Source organism: Chiloscyllium plagiosum, chromosome 20 (assembly GCF_004010195.1).
Source record: "Chiloscyllium plagiosum isolate BGI_BamShark_2017 chromosome 20, ASM401019v2, whole genome shotgun sequence".
Lineage (NCBI taxonomy): Eukaryota > Metazoa > Chordata > Chondrichthyes > Orectolobiformes > Hemiscylliidae > Chiloscyllium > Chiloscyllium plagiosum.
The window spans coordinates 56,438,632-56,462,187 of NC_057729.1; the positions used below are offsets into that span (position 1 = coordinate 56,438,632).

The window sequence follows — 23,556 nt, forward strand, 5'->3', positions numbered from 1 at the left end:
TTCCAGGATTTTGACTCAGCAACAGTGAAGGAATAACAATATATTTCCAATCAGGATGGGGAGTGGTTTGGTGGGGAACTTGCAGGTGGTAGTGTTTGCATGTATCTGCTACATTTTTACTTCTAGAAGTAATTGCGGAATTCGACACCGCTGCTTAAGGAGTCATTAACATCTTCCAAAAATGTACCAATCTCACATTTATAATTAATAAAAAATCTAGCATCAAATGTCGCTTATCAAAGAGAGTTCTAAATGTCTAATGCTTTGTGCACAAGTTGTTTCTAACTTCACTCTTGAAAGACCCTAATTTTAACTCTGGTCCTGATGAATACTAAACATTTCCCAAATCTTGGAAATGATTTATATCGACCATTCCAGTGTTGCTTAGTGTATGAAAACTTTATTAAATCACTCCTTAATCTCTTAAATTACAAGAGTATCAACTCTAGTTTTTTTAAACTTTCTTTGTAATTTAAACCCTTGTGGTACAAGTATCATTCTGGTATTACACGCTGCATTATTTACAAGGCCAATGTATCCTTCCTAAGGCACGGTGTCCAGAAATGCTGACACTATTTCTGATGTGATTTATTCAGGATGTACATAACTTCAACCATATTATATTCTGGTCTTCTTGCAATGAAGTCCTTCATTCTATTTGTGTTTTGTTTATTTTCAGTACCTCGTCACAACATTTTAATGATCTATATTGACACTCCAGTCAATTTTTGACTTTCACGGTTCCTAATTTTTCACTATTTAGAAAGTACCCCAAATATATGTTTTCTAATTCTGAAATGAATGATATCTCACCTGTCCAGAATGAAATAAATTTGCTGCTATATACAATGAATCACAGAATCCCTGCAATGTGGAAACAGACCCTTCGGCCCAACAGTCCACACCGACCCTCCGAAGAGTAACCCACCCAGACCATTCCCTTATCAAATTACTCGACATTTACACCTAATTAATGCACTACACATCCCTGAACACCATCGGCAATTCAGCATGGATTGAGGGAGGAAACCGGAGCAGCAGGAGGAAACCCACACAAACTCTGGGAGAAAATGCAAACTCCACACAGTTACCCAAGCATGGAATTGAACCCGGGTCCCTGGCACTGCGAGGCAGAAGTGCTAACCACTCAGCCACCGTGCCGCCAATGGCAATGTTTACAATGCCATCTATCTTTGTGCCATTGGTAAACTTGGATCTGTGCCTTTTATATTCACCATCTGAATTGCTGATGAATATTACTTATTTGAGCTCCAACATAGATCTTTGAGACACACCACTAATTACATTCTGTCAATTAGAGTACCTTCCCATTATCCCTATTCTCTGTCTTTTCCCACTCAGCTAATTTTCTAACCAGGTCAATAATTTACCTTCAGTTCCATATGCTTCCACTTTAGCTCATAATTTTATTGCATTAAGAGCAGTCATTTAAGTTTCTAATGTGTGCTCATGAAGAACTCACTGTTAATCTAAACACTATCTGACAAAACAGGATGCCATTCAGCCCACTATATCTCTGTGCAAGAGCTATGTCCTGTACTTCTTTCCACTTCCCAACTTTTTTCTCATATCTAATGCTCTTTTAAACTTTAGTTCTAAATCTGCCTTCACCATCTGCCTTCACTGTGTCATCAGGGCGGCACGGTGGCACAGTGGTTAGCACTGCTGCCTCACAGCGCCAGAGACCTGGGTTCAATTCCCGCCTCAGGCGACTGACTGTGTGGAGTTTGCACGTTCCCCCCGTGTCTGCGTGGGTTTCCTCCGGGTACTCCGGTTTCCTCCCACAGTCCAAAGATGTGCAGGTCAGGTGAATTGGCCATGCTAAATTGCCCGTAGTGTTCGGTAAGGGGTAAATGTAGGGATATGGGTGGGTTGCGCTTCGGCGGGGCGGTGTGGACTTGTTGGGCCGAGAGGCCTGTTTCCACACTGTAAGTAATCTAATCTAATCTAATCTAATCTCCTGAAATGATGCATTCCGTTCACAATAACTCAGTTTAAAAGTAATTCCCCAGAGCTCCTGATTCAAATAACTGTGCAAACAAATTTTAAATATACTTGACTTTTGGAGGAGCAGGACATGAAAACCTGAAAATAAATAGTCTGTTCTCAAAAGGGAATGTTGACTTTTCTGCTCCTCAAATGCTGTCTGACCTGATGTGCTCTTCCAGCTTCACATCTATTGACTCTGACTTCCAGCATCTGCAGTCCTTACTGTCTCCTTGTTCACAAAAGGTATGTTTACACAGCAGTGAATATCTCACCCTGTTAAACAGACTTTCAATCACATCTGATATTCCAGGATGTTAATTATAACGGATCTTCTTGGTGAAGGAGACACACATACAGGGAACAGAGAAAACACAATATTCAAATGATCTCATGGTTAAACACTATTTGCAAAAAGTTTTAATTAATTTTATCATAACATGCAAAAAAGGCTCTCTTGTATTTGTGTTTCAGGCCTAGCGCAGTGGGTAACATTGTTAATTCCTGAATACAAGTGTGCACTATTGGAAGTGCTGTCTGATTAGTGCATAGGCACAAGAGATCCAACTGCACTGTTACTATTATGTTAATAAGTGGATGAGCTGCTCATTTATTTGATTGCTGTATGTGGGATCTGGATGTGCACGCATTTGTTGCCATCTTTCCTATATCACAAAATTTAAAAGCAAGCCTTTCTCTCCTGTGACAACCACAAAAGCGGCAATTATTTAGTTTCTGCATGCAAATTTTGTTAGAAATGTTTAATGAGTTTCTTTACAAGAAGTTGAAATAAAATCAATTCTGACTGCTAGTCAACACTTTCAAAAACCTCACTTTATGGTTGAAGCTGGACAGAATCCACTGACACTAGTTGCAATAGGCAGATCAGTACAAAGCCTGGAGATAACACTGAGTCTGTCTTTACAGAAGGGAGAGGGCAAATGCAAAAAATCCTGGATAAGTGAATTAGTATACAGTCACAATAGTTGACAGTTCCAAAAAGACTTGAAACGTCACTGGCACAGTATTTAGAGTTAGGGAAAAGCCTACAACTAATTACATTGAACTGACTCTCAGCTGGTCTCACGATGTATCTCAATGCAGATTCATCTCAAGAGGGTTGGAATATAAAAACAGCGATGTGCTTCTGAGACTTTATAAAACTCAGGTTAGGCCCCATTTAGAATAGTCATAGTCAGAGATTCTAGGTATCCCAACTTAATCTAGTCCCACCTGACAGCACCCAACCCATATCCCTCCAAACCCTTCAATTCATACATCCACCTAAACGTCTTTTCAATGTTGTAATTGTACCAGCCACCACCACTTCCTCTGGCAGCCCATTCTGCAGACGCACCACTCTCTGCATGAAAAAGTTGCCTCAAAGGTCTCTTTTGTAATTTTCCCCTCACCCTAAACCTATACCCTTTAGCGCTGGACTCCCACACCCCAGGGTCTATTAATCCTATCCATGCCCCTCATGATTTCATAAACGTCTATAAGGTCACCCCTCAGCTTCAGATACTTCAGGGTTGGTGCAGCTACCATCCCCACGCTGACTGATGACATCACTTCCGCCCCCATCAAGGCCGCTTCCACAGCCACTTCCGCCCGTGACAATTCCTCATGCATCACTTCCGCCCTCACATCATTGCTGATGTCACATGCTCAGTGACTTCCGCCCCCGCCCCACTGCCATGTTTGCCACCACTTCCACCCCCACCAACACCACTCACCTGCATTCTGCTAACATGCCCCCCACAGATCCCACTGTCACCATCCCTGCTCCCCAGAACCCTGAGGGGAACACCACCCCTGCTCATGCCTCCACCCCCATTCCCCCCACCACCACACCCACTCCATTTACAGGCTCCGCCCCCAGTCCCAGATCCACACCCACACCAGGCCCTAGCTCCCAGCCCTGCCAAGTTTTCACCATCCTTCCAGACCTCCCCCTCACTGAGGACGAACGAGCATCCTCAGCAAAGGACTCACCTTCATCCCCCTCCGCCCATGCATCAATGAATTTAATACACGCCGTGACGTCGAATACTTCTTCTGCCGCCTCCGCTTCCAAGCTTACTTTTGCAATCAGGACACCCACCCATCATCCGAGGACCCCTTCGCTCACCTCCAACACACTTCATCCACCTGGACACCCCATGCCAGCCTATTACCCGCCCTGGACCTCTTCATTTCCAACTGCCGCCGGGACATTAACCGCCTCAACCTGTCTACCCCCCTCCCCTACTCCAACCTCTCACCCTCACAACGCGCTGCCCTCCACTCCAATCCCAACCTCACCATCAAGCCAGCGCACTGACCTCTACACTGCTGAAGCCAGATGCCAACTCAAGGACACCTCCTCCTACTGCCTCCTCGACCCCCATCACCAAACTATCATGTCGGAGACCACACAGAACCTCATCACCTCAGGAGATCTCCCACCCACAGCTTCCAACCTCATAGTCCGGGAACCCCGCACTGCCCGGTTCTACCTCGTTCCCAAGATCCATAAGCCTGATCACCCTAGCCAACCCATCGTCTCAGCATGCTCCTGAACTCATCTCTACCTACCTCAACACTGTCCGAACCCTCCTAGTCCAGGAACTCCCCACATACTTTCAAGACACCACCCATGCCCTCCACCTCCTCCAAGACTTCCGTTTCCCCGGCCTCCAACGCCTCACCTTCACTATGGATATCCAATCCTTCTACACCTCCATCCGCCATGACCAGGGCCTCCAAGCACTCCGTTTCTTCCTCTCCTGAAGTCCCCAACAGCACCCTTCCACCAACACTCTCATTCGTTTGGCCGAACTGGTCCTCACCCTTAACAATTTCTCCTTTGAATCCTCCCACTTCCTCCAGACCAAAGGGGTAGCCATAGGCACACATATGGGCCCCAGCTATGCCTGTCTCTTTGTTAGCTACGTAGAACAGTCTATTTTCCGTAGTTAGACCGGCACCACGCCCCACCTTTTCCTCCACTACATTGATGACTGCATTGGCGCCACCTTGTGCTCCCGTGAGGTGGTTGAGCAATTCATCAACTTCACCAACACATTCCACCCTGACCTTAAATTTACCTGGACCATCTCTGACACCTCCCTCCCCCTCCTGGACCTCTCCATCTCCATCAGTGACGACCGACTTGACACTGACATTTTCTACAAACCCACCGACTCCCACAGCTACCTGGATGACACCTCTTCCCACCCTCTCCTTCTTTAGAGACCACAATTTCCCTTCCCACATGGTTAAAGATGCCCTCCAATGCATCTCACCCACATCCCGCACCTCCGCCCTTAGACCCCCACCCCTCAAACCGTAACAAGGACAGAACCCTGGATTAGTGGTGCTGGAAGTGCACAGCAGTTCAGGCAGCATCCAAGGAGCAGCGAAATCGACGTTTCGGGCAAAAGCCTTTCATCAGGAATAAAGGCAGTGAGCCTGAAGCGTGGAGAGATAAGCTAGAGGAGGGTGGGGGTGGGGAGAAAGTAGCATAGAGTACAATAGGTGAGTGGGGGAGGGGATGAAGGTGATAGGTCAGGGAGGAGAGGGTGGAGTGGATAGGTGGGAAAGGAGATAGGCAGGTAGGACAAGTCCGGACAAGTCATGGGGACGCCCCCCTGGTGCTCACCTTCCAACCTACCAACCTTCGCATAAACCAAATCATCTGCCGACATTTCTACCACCTCCAAACAGACCCCACCACCACGAATATATTTCCCTCCCCACCCCTTTCCGCCTTCCGCAAAGACCGTTCCCTCCGTGACTACCTGGTCAGGTCCATGTCTCCAACAACCCACCCTCCCGTCCAGGCACCTTCCCCTGCCACCGCAGGAATTGCAAAACCTGCGCCCACACCTCCTCCCTCACGTCCATCTAAGGCCCCAAAGGAGCCTTCCACATCCATCAAAGTTTTACCTGCACATCCACCAATGTCATTTATTGTATCCGTTGCTCCTGACGTGGTCTCCTCTACATTGGGGAGACTGGACGCCTCCTAGCAGAGCACTTTAGGGAACATGTCTGGGACACCCTCACCAATCAACCACACGGCCCTGTGGCCCAACATTTCAACTCCCCCTCCCAATCAGCCGAGGACATGGAGGTCCTGGGCCTCCTTCACCGCCGCTCCCTCACCACCCGACGCCTGGAGGAAGAACGCCTCATCTTCCGCCTCGGAACACTTCAACCCCAGGGCATCAATGTGGACTTCAACAGTTTCCTCATTTCCCCTTCCCCCACCTCACCCCTTTCTCCCCACCCCACCCTCCTCTCATTTATCTCTCCACCCTTCAGGCACTCTGCCTCTTTCCTGACGAAGGGCTTTTGCCCGAAACTTCATTTCCCTGCTCCTCGGATGCTGCCTGACCTGCTGTGCTTTTCCAGCACCACTCTAATTCAGAATCGGGTTTCCAGCATCTGCAGTCATTGTTTTTACCCTCAGACACTTCAGGGAAAACAGCCGTAGCCTATTTAACCTCTCCCTATAGCTCAAATTCTCCAACCTTGGCAATATCCTTCTAAATCTTTTTTGAACCCTGTCAAGCTTCACAACATCTTTCCGATAGGAAGGATACTGTGTCCAATTTTGGGCCTCACATCTCAGGAAGGACTTACTGGCACGAAGCGTGTCCAGTGGAGATTCACACGGATGATCCCTGGAATGGCAGGCCTAACATACAGTGAAAGGCTGAGGATCCTGGGATTATATTCATTAGAGTTTAGAAGGTTGAGGGGAGATCCAATATAAACTTACAACATAATGCATGACTCAGAAAGGGTGGACACTGGGAATTTGTTTCTGTTAGGTGGGGAGACTAGGACCCGTGAGCACAACCTTAGAATCAGAGGGGGTCAATTTAGAATGGAAATGAGGAGACATTTCTTCAGCCAGAGAGTGGTGGGCCTGTGGAATTCATTGCCATGGACTGCAGGGGAGGCTGGGACATTAAATGTCTTCAAGGCAGAGATTGATAAATTTGTAATCTTGCAAGGAATTAAGGAATACAGGGAGAGTGCGGAAAAGTGAAGTTGAAATGCCCATCAGCCATGATTGAACAGCAGAGTGGACTTCATTGGCCGAATGGCCTTATTTCCATTCCTATGTCTTATGGTCAGAAGTCTAAAAGTTAACTCTATTCAGAATGCCAGCCTAATCACTTCAAAAGGGAGAAAAATATATCGTTAATAACAGAGATTTGGCACAAGGCAATGTGGGTCTTTCTTGCTTGTGGGTAAAATTAATGTTCCTCCAGAATTTGTTTTTATGCTCTCACATTTCTTGCTGTCTTACCATGCAACAATACAATTTGCACTTTAATAAATATTAATGAGTACACTTAGAAGTTTGCCTAATATCCCAAGGTGCTTTACAGAAATGCCATGACAAAAATCTGACAATGACGCAAGGAACCATTGGTCTGAACAGAAAAGTCTCAACTTTAATGTATTTTCTTTAATTTTTACAGTTTTTGCCGCTGATGCTAATAACATGTACTCCTACAGGCAGATAAAATTGTCTTGCAAGGTAAATGCACATTTGCTTTGTTCTTGCATCCAAAATGTATCATTTTCTGTATAAGGTAAACAAAGACTTGAATCGATATAGCAACTTTTTTGGCTTCAGACAGAATATCCAAATCACTTTGCAGTCAAAATGAAATATATTGGCCAGTTACACACAATAAACACCCATAAATACTATTAGGTATAAAGCCCAGATAATATGGTTTCCCATTGTTGTTGAGGGATACATGCTGATCTGGACAGTTGCAGGGAACTTTCCTTCTTGAGATTCATGCCCCGGGATCTTTTATGTCTAACCAAGAGGTCAGACTGAGGCCTCAATTTAACATATCTGAGAGATGGCACCTCCAACTAGACAATGTTTATTTGTTACCACACTGGAAACTCAATTCAGAGTTTGCATTAATCTGCAACTGCCATCTATTGGCACGATTCCCTATCCTGATTATGCCCATCTGCATTCTGTCTGACAGTTTGCTATTCCATGCCATTTGATTTTATCAGCAAACTTAGCTGTTAATGTTTTAAGTCAGACTTAACTTCTACTACCATCCTTTTGCTCATTTGCTTAGTCTTTGCTGATGTCAGTCACAAACCTACCTTCTACAAATTTCAACCTGACTCATCTTGGAACTCAACTTTTACAATTACATGCTATGTCTTATTCTATTGATCTTAAGGTACAAAACCTAGCTTCAATGGGCCGTCCTTGAGACAGAAGTTCATGGATTCAAAGCTCACTCTGGAGACTTGAGCACAAGGCACAGGTTGAAACTCCCAGTGAATGCTCCACTGCCAGAAGGGGACATTAAACTAACATCCTGCCACCCCCTTGGGTGAATGCAAGAGATCCCTTAGCATTATTTTGACGTTTAATCAATTAGCTCTCCCTGGTTTCCAATTCAATATTTATCCCTTAATCAGTATAAATAAAACAGATTAGCTGATTATTATAACGATGCTGTCTATGGGAACTTGCCATCCACAAATTAGCAGCTCGGCAGTCTATATTACAGTACTGACTACACTTCAAAAGTATTTTAAAGGCTGTGATGTGCTTTGTGGTATCATGAAACCATGAAAATACTACAAAAATGTTAGCCTCTCTTTCTACAACTATAATTTTTAACATCATCAGAATTGTAGTAAAATATATTCAGGAGTTATGCCAAGAAAGGTTCACTATGCTTACTGTACTCCATCAACACTCCTGTGTACAATACCAGAAAAGGCCACATGCCAATCAAAACACTCTTTCCACAGTGTATCTATGACAATGCCAAATAAAGACTCCTCCGCACCAAAGATACTCATTTCCTTAACTCCCATGTGAAGCCAATAGAGCTGTTAAATCTCTACAACCAGGAGCTGAGTTCCTCGATAGCTATTGATTCAATATCTTTCTAAAGGCATCAAGTCACCCAGAACAGGCAGCTCGTTCCAATGCACTATTTGTAATAGCATCTTACCTGGTCACTTTTCATTTCAAATTGCGCTTGATGTTTTGACATTTCTGTCCTTGGTGTTTAATGCTAATGAACATACTTATCTTTACCTTTCATTGTTCAGAGAAACAGTATCACAGCTTTCGCCAGTCTTTCCTTCACCAGCAGTTGGACCATTCTATCCTATCGAGGCACCCGGTGAAGTCCCTCTGTCGTAGGGTTGCTTCATTAATGCCACTACAAACAAAATATTGACCGAAATTCCTTCTTCTGTTGACTGGTGAACCCGACAAGAAGCAATGAAATTCTTGCTGGCAGGAGTATACGTGTACAGCATGGAAACAAACAGCAGTCCACAGAGCTCAGATCATAGAGCAAGTTATGTCATCACATAACAATCATATCATAGAATCACAGAACCCCTGCAGTGCAGATAGAGGCTATTCGGCTCACCAAGCCTGCACCAACCCACTAAACAGCATCCCATGCCACCCTGTCCCTGTAATCCCACATTCACCATGGCTAATTCCCCTTGGCTGTCCATCCCTGGACATTACGGGGTAATTTAGCATGGCCAATCCACTTAACCTGCACGTCTTTGGACTGTGGGAGGAAACTGAAACACCCAGTAAAAACCCATGCAGACATCAGGAAAATGTGCAAACTCCACAGAGAGTCATCCAAGGCTAGAATTGAATCCAGGTCCTTGGTGTTATAAGGCAGCGGTGATAGCCACCCTAAAGAAGAACGATTTATCTCTTTCAAAACAGCTAGCAGAAATACAATAGACTGAATGACCTTGTTTAAGCATGGTATAACTCTGAGTATTCTTTTTCTTTGTATTAAGAAATTACCATGGTACATATGCAGATCTAGGAACTGAATTATAGGCCAACATCTGTTTACACCCATGTGTTACGTTTCTGAGATACGTATGAAGCAGGGACCCTGTAGGAATCAGCACCTCCTTCATGAAAGTTTAAAGACTTTAGGAAGATGTGGAAGGTACTAAAGGACTGGATTTTTTTAAAAAAATCCAATAATGTTTGTTGTGCTGAAACTTTTATTTTGAATCAGAGAGTCACAGCTTAAATCAAACTTTAAAATCATGCTCACACAATCTAGGCTACACCTCAGCACAATATTGGGAGTGTGCTACACTATCAAAAGTCCTGTCTTTCAGAATAGACATGAAGTTGAGGTCCAATCTGCACTATTAGCTGGACTTAAAAGTACTCATGCTACTACTTGAAGAGTAGAAGTGTAATGCATAAGTTGGTCAGTGTTTTCCAACATTATAACAATGACTACACCTCCAAAGTACTTCATTGCCTGTGCGGGGCTTTGAAACATCTTGACGTCAAGCCAGGTTGGCAGGTTCCTCATCTCCTGACTAACCTTGTGTTCAAAAGTTAAATCAAAAGTTGCCCCATCCCTATGTAATGTACCCACTGAGCTATCTTTTTGAACAGCAATGAGATACCATACTCACCAGGAGGGTTGCCTTTGTGGCGCATTGGGTGGGATGAAGAGTGGGTTGGTGCCCGCATGTGGTTGAGCAGCTGTACCAGACCGAATTGATTTCTTTCCTTTCTGTTGCCCTCCTCCATCTCTCTGCTTCGTGCCAACTAAAGGAGAAACAATTGCTGATCCAATACGATGCCGCAACTCCTCTTCCTTCTTGAAAACTCTGTAGAAGGGGTAGAAAAACATTTGCATTAAAACAACAAAAAGGTTTCTGAATAAATGAGCAAAGTGACAATTGTGAAGGATATTTCTAATATAGCGGAGGAATGTGACGTGCATATCTTTGCAGATTGATACAGCAGATATGGAGTCCATTTGACCTTTAATACCTGTGCTGGCTCTTTAGCCATGCTATCCAGTTAGTCCCATTAGCCCTGCAAATTTATTTTTGAATGTAGCATTGAACCTGTTTTCACCACCCTTTCAGGATGTGCATTCAACTTGGGTACAATTTACTGTTTTGAAAAAAAACTGCTTCCTCCTTTCCACTCCATTGTTTTAAATCTGGACTCTCTAGTTACCAATCCTCCTGCCACTGAAAACTATTCATGACTTTTAAAGTCTCTATTAAATTTCTGCTCAACCGTCACTTCCCTAATGAGAATAACTATCATGTCCCCATAGACGACATTATCTATGGTTGGCACTGCCTGAAAATTTTCTCCCAATCATCATGTTGCAGTGTGCAGACAATGTTCGTATGCATACACACTCAGAAGCTGAGCTCCAAATAGCTGTCAACACATTTGCAAAGCTTTAGGGCTAAGCCCAAAAGACACAGATCTTCTACCAGCCTGCTTCCATGATATAGCAGAGTCTCCGGCTCTTAAGCAAGCCCCTGGGCAACAAGGATCAGTTCCCATACCTTGGGGGAAAAAAACCACAAAGAACTGCAGATTCCGGAAATCGGAAACAAAAACAGAAATTGCTGGGAAAACTCAGCAAATGTGCAGCAACCTGTGGAGAGAAAACAGAATTAACGTTTTGGGTTCAGTTCTAAAAAAGGGCCATTGGACCCAAAACGTTAATTCTGCTTTTTCTGCACAGATGCTGCCAGACTGGCTAATGTTTCCCAGAAAGTAGACAGACAGGAGGCTGGAAGAACACAGCAAGCCAGGCAGCATTAGGAAGTGGAAAAGTTGACATTTTGGGTCAAGACCCTTCATCACCGAAAACGTCAACTTCTCCACCTCCTGACGCTACCTGGCTTGCTGTGTTCTTCCAGCCTCCTGTCTGTCTACTTTAGATTCCAGCATCTGCAGTATTTTTTGTCTCTATCCAACCTTTCCCAGAAAGATCGGTTTTTACAGCCCATATGCTAGGAGACTCCTTTTAAAAATTACAGACAACTGTCGATGAAATTCAACATAATCTCTGATATACCAGCTCAGATTTGGCCATCTAACAAACAGAGAGTTTGGTAACAAAAACCTCAAACTTAACTCAAAGCTCCTGCTCTATAGAGCAGCAGTGTTACCAGCCCTTCTGTATACATCAGAGACATGAACAACGTACAACAGACATCTCAAATCTCCAGAGAAATATGCGGAGTGCTGCAAATCCACAGCCTCATTCCTGATGAACGGCTTATGCCCAAAACATTGATTCTCCTGTGCCTCGAGTGCTGCCTGACCTGCTGTGCTTTTCCGATACCAGACTCTTGACGGCAAATCCAATGGCCTGGCAAATCTGTCAGTCCTCTCTACAAACTTTCCCAGCATAGAAGTTACGATTAACGAGCCTTGAGCATGACATATCATTCACATACATGACAAGACTTCCAAACCCAATTTTCTGCTCTGAACTCCATCATGGCATGTAGTCAGAGTCATAGAAACGTACAGCACGGAAACACACTTTTGTGGTCCAATTTGTCCATGCTGACGATATCCAAAATTAATCTAGTCCAATTTGCCAGCATTTGGCCCAGATCTCTCCAAACCTTTCCTATTCATACACCCATCCAAATGCTTTTTAAATGTAATTGTACTAGCCTCCATCACTTCCTCTGGCAGCTCATTCCATACACGCACCATCCTCTGCGTGAAAAAGGTGCTCCTTAGGTCCCTTTTATAGCTTTCCCCTCTCATCCTAAACTTATGCCCTCTAGTTCTGGACTTCTCCCACCCCACTGAAAAGACCATGTCTATTTATCCTATCCATGCCCCTAATGATTTTATAAATCTCTATAAGGTCACCCCTCAGTCTCCGACGCTCCAGGAAAAACAGCCCCAGCCTCTTCAGCCTCTCCCGATAGCGCAAATCCTCCAACCTTGGTTAACATCCTTGTAAATCTTTTCTGAACCGTTCAAGTTTCAAAACATCTTTCCTATAGGAGGGAGATCAGAATTGCATACAATATTCCAAAAGTGGCCTAGCTAATGTCCTGTCTAATGTAACACGACCTCCTAACTACTATACTCAATGCTCTGTCCAATAAAGGAAAGCACCCCAACCACTACCTGTTAAAACATTGCCTCTTATCTCAATATTGAACAGTTTAGTAATCACAGGACCCACAACTTTGAAGTGGAAAGAAGTCATTATCAATCTTAAAGAAATGCCTAAGAAGTGGACTATTCTAGTAAAATTTTTCTGCATCCTCTCCAAAACCTTCTAAAGCATTGTTCCCAGAAATGACCATAGGAGTCTAGTTGATCAAAGTTGAGCATGACTTCCATGCCTTTGTACTACATTACCTCTTTGAAAATCTAAGTGTTGCTAATTGTCAATAATTGCTCAATAGACAATAGGTGCAGGAGTAGGCCACTCTGCCCCTTGAGCCCGCACCACCATTCAATATGATCATGGCTGATCATCCTTAATCAGTATCCTGTTCCTGCCTTATCTCCGTAACCCTTAATTACACTATCCTTGAGAGCTCTATCCAACTCTTTCTTAAATGAATCCAGAGACTGTCTTATTATGCAGGCTTCTCAAGTTGTCCTTCCACTTTAAAGAGAAGTCTGATCGTAAAGTTTTTGATTTGTAATCCTTGCTGCAATTGTGAAATTCTCAAAAGGGTCAGTTACCAGAGAACAGAAATTTAAGACAATTGGTAATATAACGAGAAGACAGATGAAAAGAACATTTTGCTTACCCAGCAAATTATGATGATATGGAATCTTGTTAAAGAATGGTGGCAATTGTTCCATGGTAAAATTCAAAAGATAATTAGTTCTATATTTAAAACGAAAGCACTTGCAGGCCAATACAGGAAAAAAAAGATTCATTACAGAGCCCTCATTTTGTTCATGTAGTGGGGACAGGCTTGAAGGGCTCTTTCTCTGCTGTAAGCTTCTATCAAACTGCAGTTACTGAAAACAATATAGACTCCCACACTGATTCCTTTGGCTGCACGCTGATTATAGATCAGGACTATTCTGTTGGCAGTTCAATTCTACTGTATCAACTGATAATCCAGTGAGCAAAGAGGCTCCAACTTGTCTCATACATTTAAAGCTAAATCAATGATATACATCACGAACAGTACAGAGTCTGATATGGTGCCTCAGGAAACAACAGTGGACGTTCCCATTGATCATTAGCCTTTGCTTGCAAATTAAGCACCAATTCTCTACAGCCCTCATTGTGATGGAAACTGAAATGTGAGTTCTCTAAACATGATAGGGAAATAGTAAAAGGTGCAAAATTATCTACTACGTTCAAGGCCTCTAATGCATTTGAAGAGCTCTTGGGAATACTCAAATTACTTGTTTCCTCACACTGGAGAATTCTTTCTGAGTTCCATGAGAAAAGATCGATTTCTTGTCTGTGTTGACAAAAAAAACCTTTCTCTTAATGCTTGTTTTCTCCCTTTCTCCCCTCAGCTGTTTTATTCCCCTTGTCATTTGCTGAGGTTCTTTGACCTGTTGAACAACTTCACCTGCTTATTGAGGATGTAAGACAAGTCAACAATCACAAGTTGCATTTATATAGCTTTTCTAGCATAGTAAAGAACGCCAAGATGTTTCACAGGACCAATGTCAGAACCAGGAAATCTGACACCAAGCCAAAGGATGAGACATTAGCACAGGTGACTAAGAGCTATAACTAGGGACTGGTAATAAATGCTGGCCTTGTTAGTGATACCCTGTTTGTTATCACTGGCCGTGGGATGTGGGCACTGATGCCTAATTCAGTATTTATTTCCCATCTCTAATTACCTAAAGGGCAGTTGAGAGTCAAAGACATTGCTGCAGGTCTAGAATCAAATGAATTTAAATTTCACCATTTCCGCAGTGAGATTTGAACTGACGTATCACCATACTAACCAGGGGTTCTGGATTATTATCGAATCATAGAGATGTACAGCATGGAAACAGACCCTCCAGTCCAACCCCTCCATGCCGACCAGATATCCCAACCAATCTAGTCCCACCTGCCTGCAACTGGCCCATATCCCTCCAAATCCTTCCTATTCATATACCCATCCAAATGCCTCTTAAATGTTGCAATTGTACCAGCCTCCACCACATCCTCTGGCAGCTTATTCCATACACGTACCACCCTCTGCGTGAAAACGTTACCCCTTAGGTCTCTTTTATATCTTTCCCCTCTCACCCAAAACCTATGCCCTCTAGTTCTGGACTCCCCAGCCCCAGGGAAAAGACTTTGCCTATTTATCCTATCCATGCCCCTCATAATTTTGTAAACCTCTATAAGGTTACCCCTCAGCCTCCGATGCTCCAGGGAAAACAGTCCCAGCCTGTTCAGCCTCTCCCTGTAGCTCAGATCCTCCAACCCTGGCAACATCCTTGTAAATCTTTTCTGAACCCTTTCAAGTTTCACAATATGCTCGCATCCAAATCATTTATGTAAATGACAAAAAGTAGAGGGCCCAGCACCGATCCTTGTGGCACTCCACTGGTCACAGACCTCCAGCCTGAAAAACAACCCTCCACCACCATCCTCTGTCTTCTACCTTTGAGCCAGTTCTCCCTGTATTCCATGAGATCTAACCTTGCTAATCAGTCTCCCATGGGGAACCTTGTCGAATGCCTTACTGAAGTCCATATAGATCACACTACCCCCTTTCCATGAATGAATTTAAAAAATACATATTTCCTTCCTATATGTATTCATCAAGCATTATTAGAAAACAATGTAGTGAGATCTGAAATGCACAGTTCCAGTGCTGAGTGATTAAACACATAACTTGATATGGATCAGGATTTCACTTTTTGTTCGAGGACTGTCCACGGGAAGTACTTCTTTACAAACGGCTGTGGTGCTAGGGAGAATCAGCTCGGGGCCCCTGTCATCTTGCCAGAAAGTGCATGCCAGCATAATACCAAGTGAGGACATCATCATGGTGAGGCTTGTAGAGGTTGTCATGCCAGCTTACAGCCCAGGATTGCATTTCAAAATGTTACAGGGGTTGTCTAGGTTCACAGAGGCATCTGTCAGTAAGACTTGGTGCTATTGAGCCTCCTTTCAAAGAAGTCCAGTTTAATTATAATGCCAGAGAGGTTTAACTATATTTCACTGCATAGCCCTCTCATCCGAGCTAGATGTCATATGCTCAGGCCCCATTCCAGAGAAATGAATTAAAAAAAAATCAAGGCTGACATTCCCAGTGCATACTGAGGAGTGCTGTACAGTCAGAGGTGCTTCAAGTAAGGAATGGAACTATGTCCCCATCTGCCCTCCTGGATAAAGTATGCAATGACACTATTTGAAGGGGCGTTCTCCACACATCGGGGCTAATGTTAACCCCTCAAACAACATCACTGAACAGATTATTTGGTTGTTAGGATTTTGCTGTTCCCAAACTAGCTGACTTTTCCTACATTGTAGCAGTGACAGCATTTAATAGCATTCTATTGGTGATGAATTGCTTTTGAAGACTATTGATGGAAATTGTTAATGCTTTCTCTTATCTTTTTACCATTGTCTTGAGCTGGGAATGACATATGCAGACCTATTCTTAGGTCTTGATTCAGTGGAAGTTAAACCAGGAGGTCCAATTGTTGGACTACTGCCAGATCCAGTCTCCTATCAAACACTCCAGTGGAATACTGCATTCTAGGCTTGTCAAATTGTTAAAGCCAGAGCAGCTGCAGAACAGTCAGCAGGTTGCACTGGGAGTGGAATTATTCTGACATATAGCAGTGCCATTTCCTAACTGACAAGCACAGCAAATTACAGTTACATACATTAGGTGCTGCTGTGAGCACCAGTTTTGCTCCTAATCTGTCTTCCTTACAAGTGATGGGATCCTTTCAGTCCAGACTGCCAGCTGAGGTGATAAAACACTTTCTTCCTTCCAGGTTTTAGTTACTCCCCATGACGTAGAAAGAACATGCTGAAAATTCTATTCCTTTGGAGTTCAGTTAAAATGTACTGAAGGTCAAAAGGACTGCATGTCATCCCAAGTAACCTGAGAGAACAGAGTAAAACTATTCAAAAAATGACAGCTAGACATTATTTTAAGAGAACCTGGGTCCTGGTAATTCCTTCCTTCCTGTGTTCAGAATCAAACAGCATTATCATAAGTTTGACCCAAGGTACTTTGATGGAAATCAGGAAGTATGCTTTCATACAAAGGAAAATAGAAACCTGGAATATTCTTCCACAGAAGGTTATTCCAGTCCAGTTACAACACTGGCATCACCCCGAAATGTGAAAATTGCCACATATGTCCTATACATAAAAACCAGGACAAATCTAATCTGGCCAATTAATGGCTCATCAGTCTACTCTCAGTCATCAGTGAACTGATGGAAGGTGTCATCTAAAATGCTATCAAACAGCACCTGCTTAGCAACAAGTTGCTCGCTGTACCCAACCTGGGTTCTACCAGGGCCACTCAACTCCTGACCATATTGCAGCCTTGGTTCAAACATAAACAAAACTGAATTCCAGAGATGAGCTGAGAATGACAGCCCTTTGAAAAAAGGCTGCATTTGACTGAGGGTGGCATCAAAGAGCCCTAGCAAAACTGGAATCAATGGGAATCGGGGTTAAACACTCTGATTGGTCGTAGTTGATGAAGGTCAGTCACCTCAGTTCCAGGATATCTCTGCAGGAGGACCTCGAAGTAGTTTCTCTGGTCCAATCATCTTCATTAATAATTTTCCCTCCAACATAAGGTGAGAAGTGGGGATATTTGCTGATGATTGCACAATGTTCAGTACCCTTTGCAACCCCTCAGATATGAAAGAGGTCAATTTTCAAAAGCAACAAGATCTGGACAATATCCAGGCTTGGGCTGATAAGTGGCAAGTAATATTTGCCAAGCTATGACTATTTCCAACAAGAGACAACATAATGACCTCCTCTTAACATTCAATGCTGTGACCATCACTGAGTACCCCACTATCAACATCTCTGGGGATATTTCCACATAAATACAGTGGCTAGAAGAACCAGAGGCGAGAAATATTGCGGCAAGTAATTCACTTCCTGACTCCCCAGAACCATATTCAAGGCACAAATTAGGGCAACTCCAACAACACTCAAGAAACTTCACATCATCCAGGACAAAGCAGCCCACTTGATTGGCACATCTCCAATTTTCCACTCCCTCCACCACCAACACTCAGAAGCAGCAGTGTGTACTATCTACAAAATGCAGAAACTTACAAAAGATCAGGTCGTAAGTTTGCTCACTGAGTTTGTAGATTTGTTCTCATATGTTTTGTCACCATGCTAGGTAACATCATCTGTGAGCCTCCGATGAAGCGCGGGTGTTCTGTACCGCTTGCTATTTGTGTGCCTTGGTCTGTTGTGGTGGGTGATATCACTACTGGCTCTTTTTCTGAGAGCTTGGTAAATGGGGTCCAAATCGATATGTTTGTTAATGGAGTTCCGGTTTGAATGTCGGGCCTCTAGGAATTCCCATGCGTGTCTTTGATTAGCCTGTCCCAGGATGGATGTATTGTCCCAGTCGAACTGGTGTTCCTCTTCGTCTGTGTGTATGGATACTAGTTGATCATGTCTTTCGGTGGCTAGTTGGTGCTCATTTATCCTGGTGGCTAGTTTCCTGTCCATATGTCCAACGTAATGTTTGTTGCAGTTGTTGCACAGCATTTTGTATACAATGTTCGTTCTGTTGGTTGTTGATATGGGGCCCTTTAAATTCATCACGAGCTGGTGGTAGGTTTGTGGGCTACCATGATGCCTAGGGGTTGGAGTAGTCTGGTCTTCATCTCAAAATTGTCTTTAATGTATGGCAGGGTGGCTAGAGTTTCTGGGTGTGTTGTGTCTTCTTGTTTATGCCTGTCGTGAAGGAACTGGCAGACTGCATTTATTCGATACCCGTTGTTCTGGAATACATTGTATTGGTGTTTTTCATCGGCTTCTCGTAGTTCCTGGATGCTACAGTGTGTTGCGGCTCATTTAAATTATGAACTGATGCAGCTCCGTTTGTGGGTGTTGGGATAATTGCTCCTGTAGTTGAGTATCTGGTCAGTATGTGTGGTTTTCCTGTAGACATTGGTCTGCAGTTCTCCATTAGCTTTTCACTCTACTGTGACATCTAGGAAGGGGAGTCAGTTGTTGTTCTCTTCCTCTTTGGTGAACTTTATACCAGTTAGAGTGGTGTTTGTGGACTTCTTCTAATTTGTTAATTGCTAACGAAACGCAACAAATTAGAAGAAACCCACAGACACATAACACCCTTACATCCAAGCCCAGCCAGTAATGCCTATGTACCATGAATGGACAAAAACAAGGGACTGGGAGACAAGTAAAATATTCAAGGTTGAAATCAATCAAATTTACATAGAATTTTAGAGCACAGAACCAGGTCATTCAGCTCAACTGATTTATGTTGAATAAAACAAAAAAATCCAAACAACTGCGGATGCTGGAAATCAGAACCAAAACAGATATTGCTGGAAAACTCAGGTCTGGCACCATCTGTGGAAAGAAAGCAGACTTAATGCTTCAGTTCCAGTGACCTTTCTTCAGAACTGCTTTATACTGATGTTTATGATCCACACAAGCCACACTCCACCTGACTTCCTAACCCTCTGAGCTTATCCTTCTATTCTTTTCTTCACCATGTCCATATCTGGCTTCCTTCTAAATACATCTATATTACTCGCCTGACCACTCTACATGGTTATCACTTCAGTTTCTCATTAAAAACAAAAGAACTGTGTATGCAGTAAATCAGAAGCAAAAACAGAAGTTGCTGGAAAAGCTCAGCAGATCTGGCAGCATCTGTGAAGAGAAATCAAAGTTCACGTTTCAGGCCCAGTTACCCTTCCTCAGAACTGATGGTTCCAACATTTAGTGTTAACTTTGATTTCTCTTCACAGATGCTGCCAGACCTGCTGGGCTTTTCCAGCAGCTTCTGTTTTTGCCCACTTTCTCATTGCTCTTGAGAAGGATGGTTCTCCTGAATTCCTTATTGGATTTATTAGTGAATGCATTATCATATCAAATATTTCACACTTGTCCAAAATGGAAAACATCTCTACATTTACCCAATCAAAAGCAACCCCTCATTGGAAATTTTATGGATATCCATCAAATCAAGGCTCAGTCTTTCCCCTCTGTTAAGACCTGCCATAAGTGATATTGAGAAAATGCAGTTCAGGTACACAGCAGAAATGGTTTTTTAGAAATGCAGAACTGGAACAATGGGCTATTATGTTCTCACTTGCAGTAGGACCAGTTTTTTTGGATGGATTCTTTTCCCAGTCTATTCCTGCCCACTAACTTGTGTTGACTGTATATAAGCACCTTGTATATAAGCAGAGGCTATTTCAGCAGTCTCTTCAATCAAGACGACAGGTCATCAATTTAGATCATTCTGAAGCAGAAGCAAAATACTGCATACACTGGAGTATGAAATAAAAACAGAAAATGTTGGAAATAGACTGCAGGTCTGGTGGAACTTCGAAGAAAAAAGGAGAGTTAATGTTTCAGGTTGATGATCTTGCATCAGAATTGGGAAACATTAGAAATAATGGGGCAACTAGAGATGGGCAATAAATGTTGGTCCAGCCAGTGATGCCCATATCCCACAAATAGATCAAGAGAAAAGGTTTTAAATAGACCTAACAGGTGTGTGCCATTTCCGCAAATCCATTGTGGTACCAGCTAACACATCTACACTTCATTCCCCCCTTTAAGCTTTTCAAAGGCACTGCTTCTACTGTGACATTCTCATATACCCATCCAGATGCCTTTTAAATGCTGTAATTGAACCAGCCTCCACCACTTCATTCGATACACGCACCACCCTCTGTGTGAAAAGGTTGCCCCTTAGATCCCTTTGAAACCTTTTTCCTCTCACCCTAAACCTATGCCCTCTAGTTCTGGACTCCCCCACCTCAGGGAAAAGACCTTGTCTGTTTATCTATCCATGCCCTTCATGATTTTATAGACCTCTATAAGGTCACCCCTCATTGTCCGACGCTCCAGGGAAAATAACCCCAGCCTATTCAGCCTCTCCCTATCCCTCAAATCCTCCAACCCTGGCAACATCCTTGTAAATCTTTTGTGAACCCTTTCAAGTTTCACAGCATCATTGCAATAGGAGACCAGAATTGCACAGAATATTGCAAAAGTGACCTAACCAATTCCACTACAGCCGCAACACGACCTCCCACCTCCTATACTCGATGCTCCAACAAATCAAGGAAAGCATACCAACTGCTGTCTTCACTATCCTAGCTACCTGTAACTCTACTTTCAAGGAGCTATGAACCTGCACGCCAAGGTTTCTTTGTTCAGCAAAACTCTCAAGGATCTTACCATTAAGTGTATAAGTCCTGCTCTGATTTGCTTTCCCAAAATGCAGCACCTCACATTTATCTAAATTAAACTCCATCTGCCAGTCTTCAGCCCATTGGTCCATCTGATCAAGATCCCATTGTAATCTGAGGTAACCTTCTTCAAAAAACTCATTCATGTTCATGAAACATGATTTCTTATGCACAAAGCCATGCTGACTCAGCACAGAATGGGAATATAACCATATAATGTCTAATGTTCTGTGTAGGTTAGTACCACACAGGGCAGTGGAGTCACCATTTCATCCACTGAAGTGTAATTGGCCTGAAAATAATTTTGATCCAAGTTAAAATTAAAAGGCTTCCTCTCAGGGAATGTTAACAGCATGATGGGAATGTTGAAAAGATTGCATGACAATATGCAGGGTGTTATACAGTAATGATATCATATTCTAATAATAGATAAGAGTTAAAATTCCAATTTAGCAGCTGGGGTATTTAAATTCAAATAGTAAAAACAAATCTGGAATGTTAGGTTGTCACAATAATGAGGATCATGAAATTACTCCATTGTCAAAAAATCTGTGTTGTTCATTCATGTCTTTTAGGGAAGGAAACATGTACTTATTCAGTTTGCCTATCTGTAATTCCAGACCCAAAACAATGTGTTTGACTCTTAACAAACCTCTAAATAACATAAATATCATAACAAGTCCTCAATTTTATTCAAGAGGGCAGCTCTTTACCGTCTTCTCAAGAGCACAAGAATAGACCATACACGCTTTATCACTAAGTTCCCCACATCCTACAAATGAATAAAGGATGGGGCAGGTTTTGGACCAATTTAGATGTTAAAAACCAATAGACTGAAGGAGGGAAATACTAAAGGACCACTGTCCTTTGAGGTCCTAGAAAATTTTAACACAATAAAGATGTGTGAATCAGCAAAAATACAGTTGGATCCTGGATTAGATTATCCCATTGTACAACTCAGTTTAAAACGAATTGGTCCCCAATAGTTCTTTGTGCAGAAAGCCTAGTACTCCACCTTTAGGAGAGCAAAAAGGGGAATGTTAAGGAAAAGTCTAACTGCCATATTATAAAGATGTTAAAGTTCACCATTTTCCTCATGTTCTAACTGGATGCACTGTGCAGTATTAATATGAAAAACCAAACCTCTTTGGTATTTACCTGTCATACTCTCGCAGGTGATCTGAGTTAATGTAGTCATTTAAATTTACTGTCAAATCTACAACCTGTTCAGACTGGCAATTCTGAAAAGACAGAAACAAAAACAAAAAGAATTAATATATACAAGGGACTGCATATTACAATCCGCTCCAGGCGTTGTTAGGGTGCCTATAAAATAGGCTGGGTGCTAAGCTCACTGCCTTCCCAGCCAAACTCAATCTCATTATAGAGGGTGGTCACCCACTAAATAAAAAATAAATAAGATGGTCAAAACACAACTAGCATGGACAGTCAAACAATATTGGGTAACCCATTTTTAAATGTATACATGAAGGAGGCATGGAAGAGGGAGGGAGGCATCACACTCATGTGCATCAGGACACCCTTCCTAAGATACCAACTTATCCTTCCTTCAACATCTCTTGCCCAATCGAAGTTGCCCCCTTCCCAAGCTGTTGTCTTATAAATAATAAAGATCCTGATACCAAAGCAATTTGCATTTTTAGAATACTAATGTAAAAAAACTTTAATTCTCCATCAGTGTAGTGCACTAATCACCCTTGAATGCCTCAATCTCTCTGCTGTCTTTGACATGCTCAACCACAGCCTGCTATAAAGCCTCTTATCCACTGGTTCAGCTCAATAGGACTACAATCTCTCAATCCCATAAGACACAACAGAAAATCTTCTGCAAGGGTGACTTTATCTGCTCCACTTTGATTCCAATGGAGTCCTTAAAAGTATAACTCTCATACCATCAAAAATGAACTCTTAATTGGCTTGAGACCAGTGATGGTGCTTCTAATGGACACCCAGTCTGCCTCCATGTTGCAAAACGCAATAAAACTTCACTCAAATGCTGGGTTACTAACGTACTTACCATAACATTAATGATCAGACTGGAATCAACAGTGATTGCCTTCAACAGAAGTATTTTCTCATCATTATCTGAGCGATAACGCAGTGTGTACAGCTCTCGATTGACATTCCAACCTGTGGGTAACAGCTCCTTCTTCCTCTCCTCAGTCAAAGCCTGCAAAGTAGGGATATATTGTCAAATTCTGTCAAAATGTCGAAATCTAATTGTAAAATATACCTATCAGTAAAAACTTAAGTTGGCCTGAAGGCGGGGGGAGGGAGAGGGGCGGGGGCGCGAG

At 42.9% G+C, this 23,556-nt stretch overlaps 1 protein-coding gene across 1 annotated transcript in view; it reads right to left on the reverse strand.

Moving 5' to 3' along the window:
* Positions 1–23,556, reverse strand: part of psmf1 (proteasome inhibitor subunit 1) — a 65,064-nt gene that overhangs the window by 33,959 nt on the left and 7,549 nt on the right. Inside the window, exons 2-4 of the mRNA XM_043710888.1 lie at positions 23,280–23,432; positions 22,400–22,482; positions 10,483–10,680 (exon numbers count right to left, since the gene is read on the reverse strand). Coding sequence (XP_043566823.1) covers positions 10,483–10,680; positions 22,400–22,482; positions 23,280–23,432 — 434 coding nt within the window. The remainder of the gene's footprint in view (positions 1–10,482; positions 10,681–22,399; positions 22,483–23,279; positions 23,433–23,556) is intronic.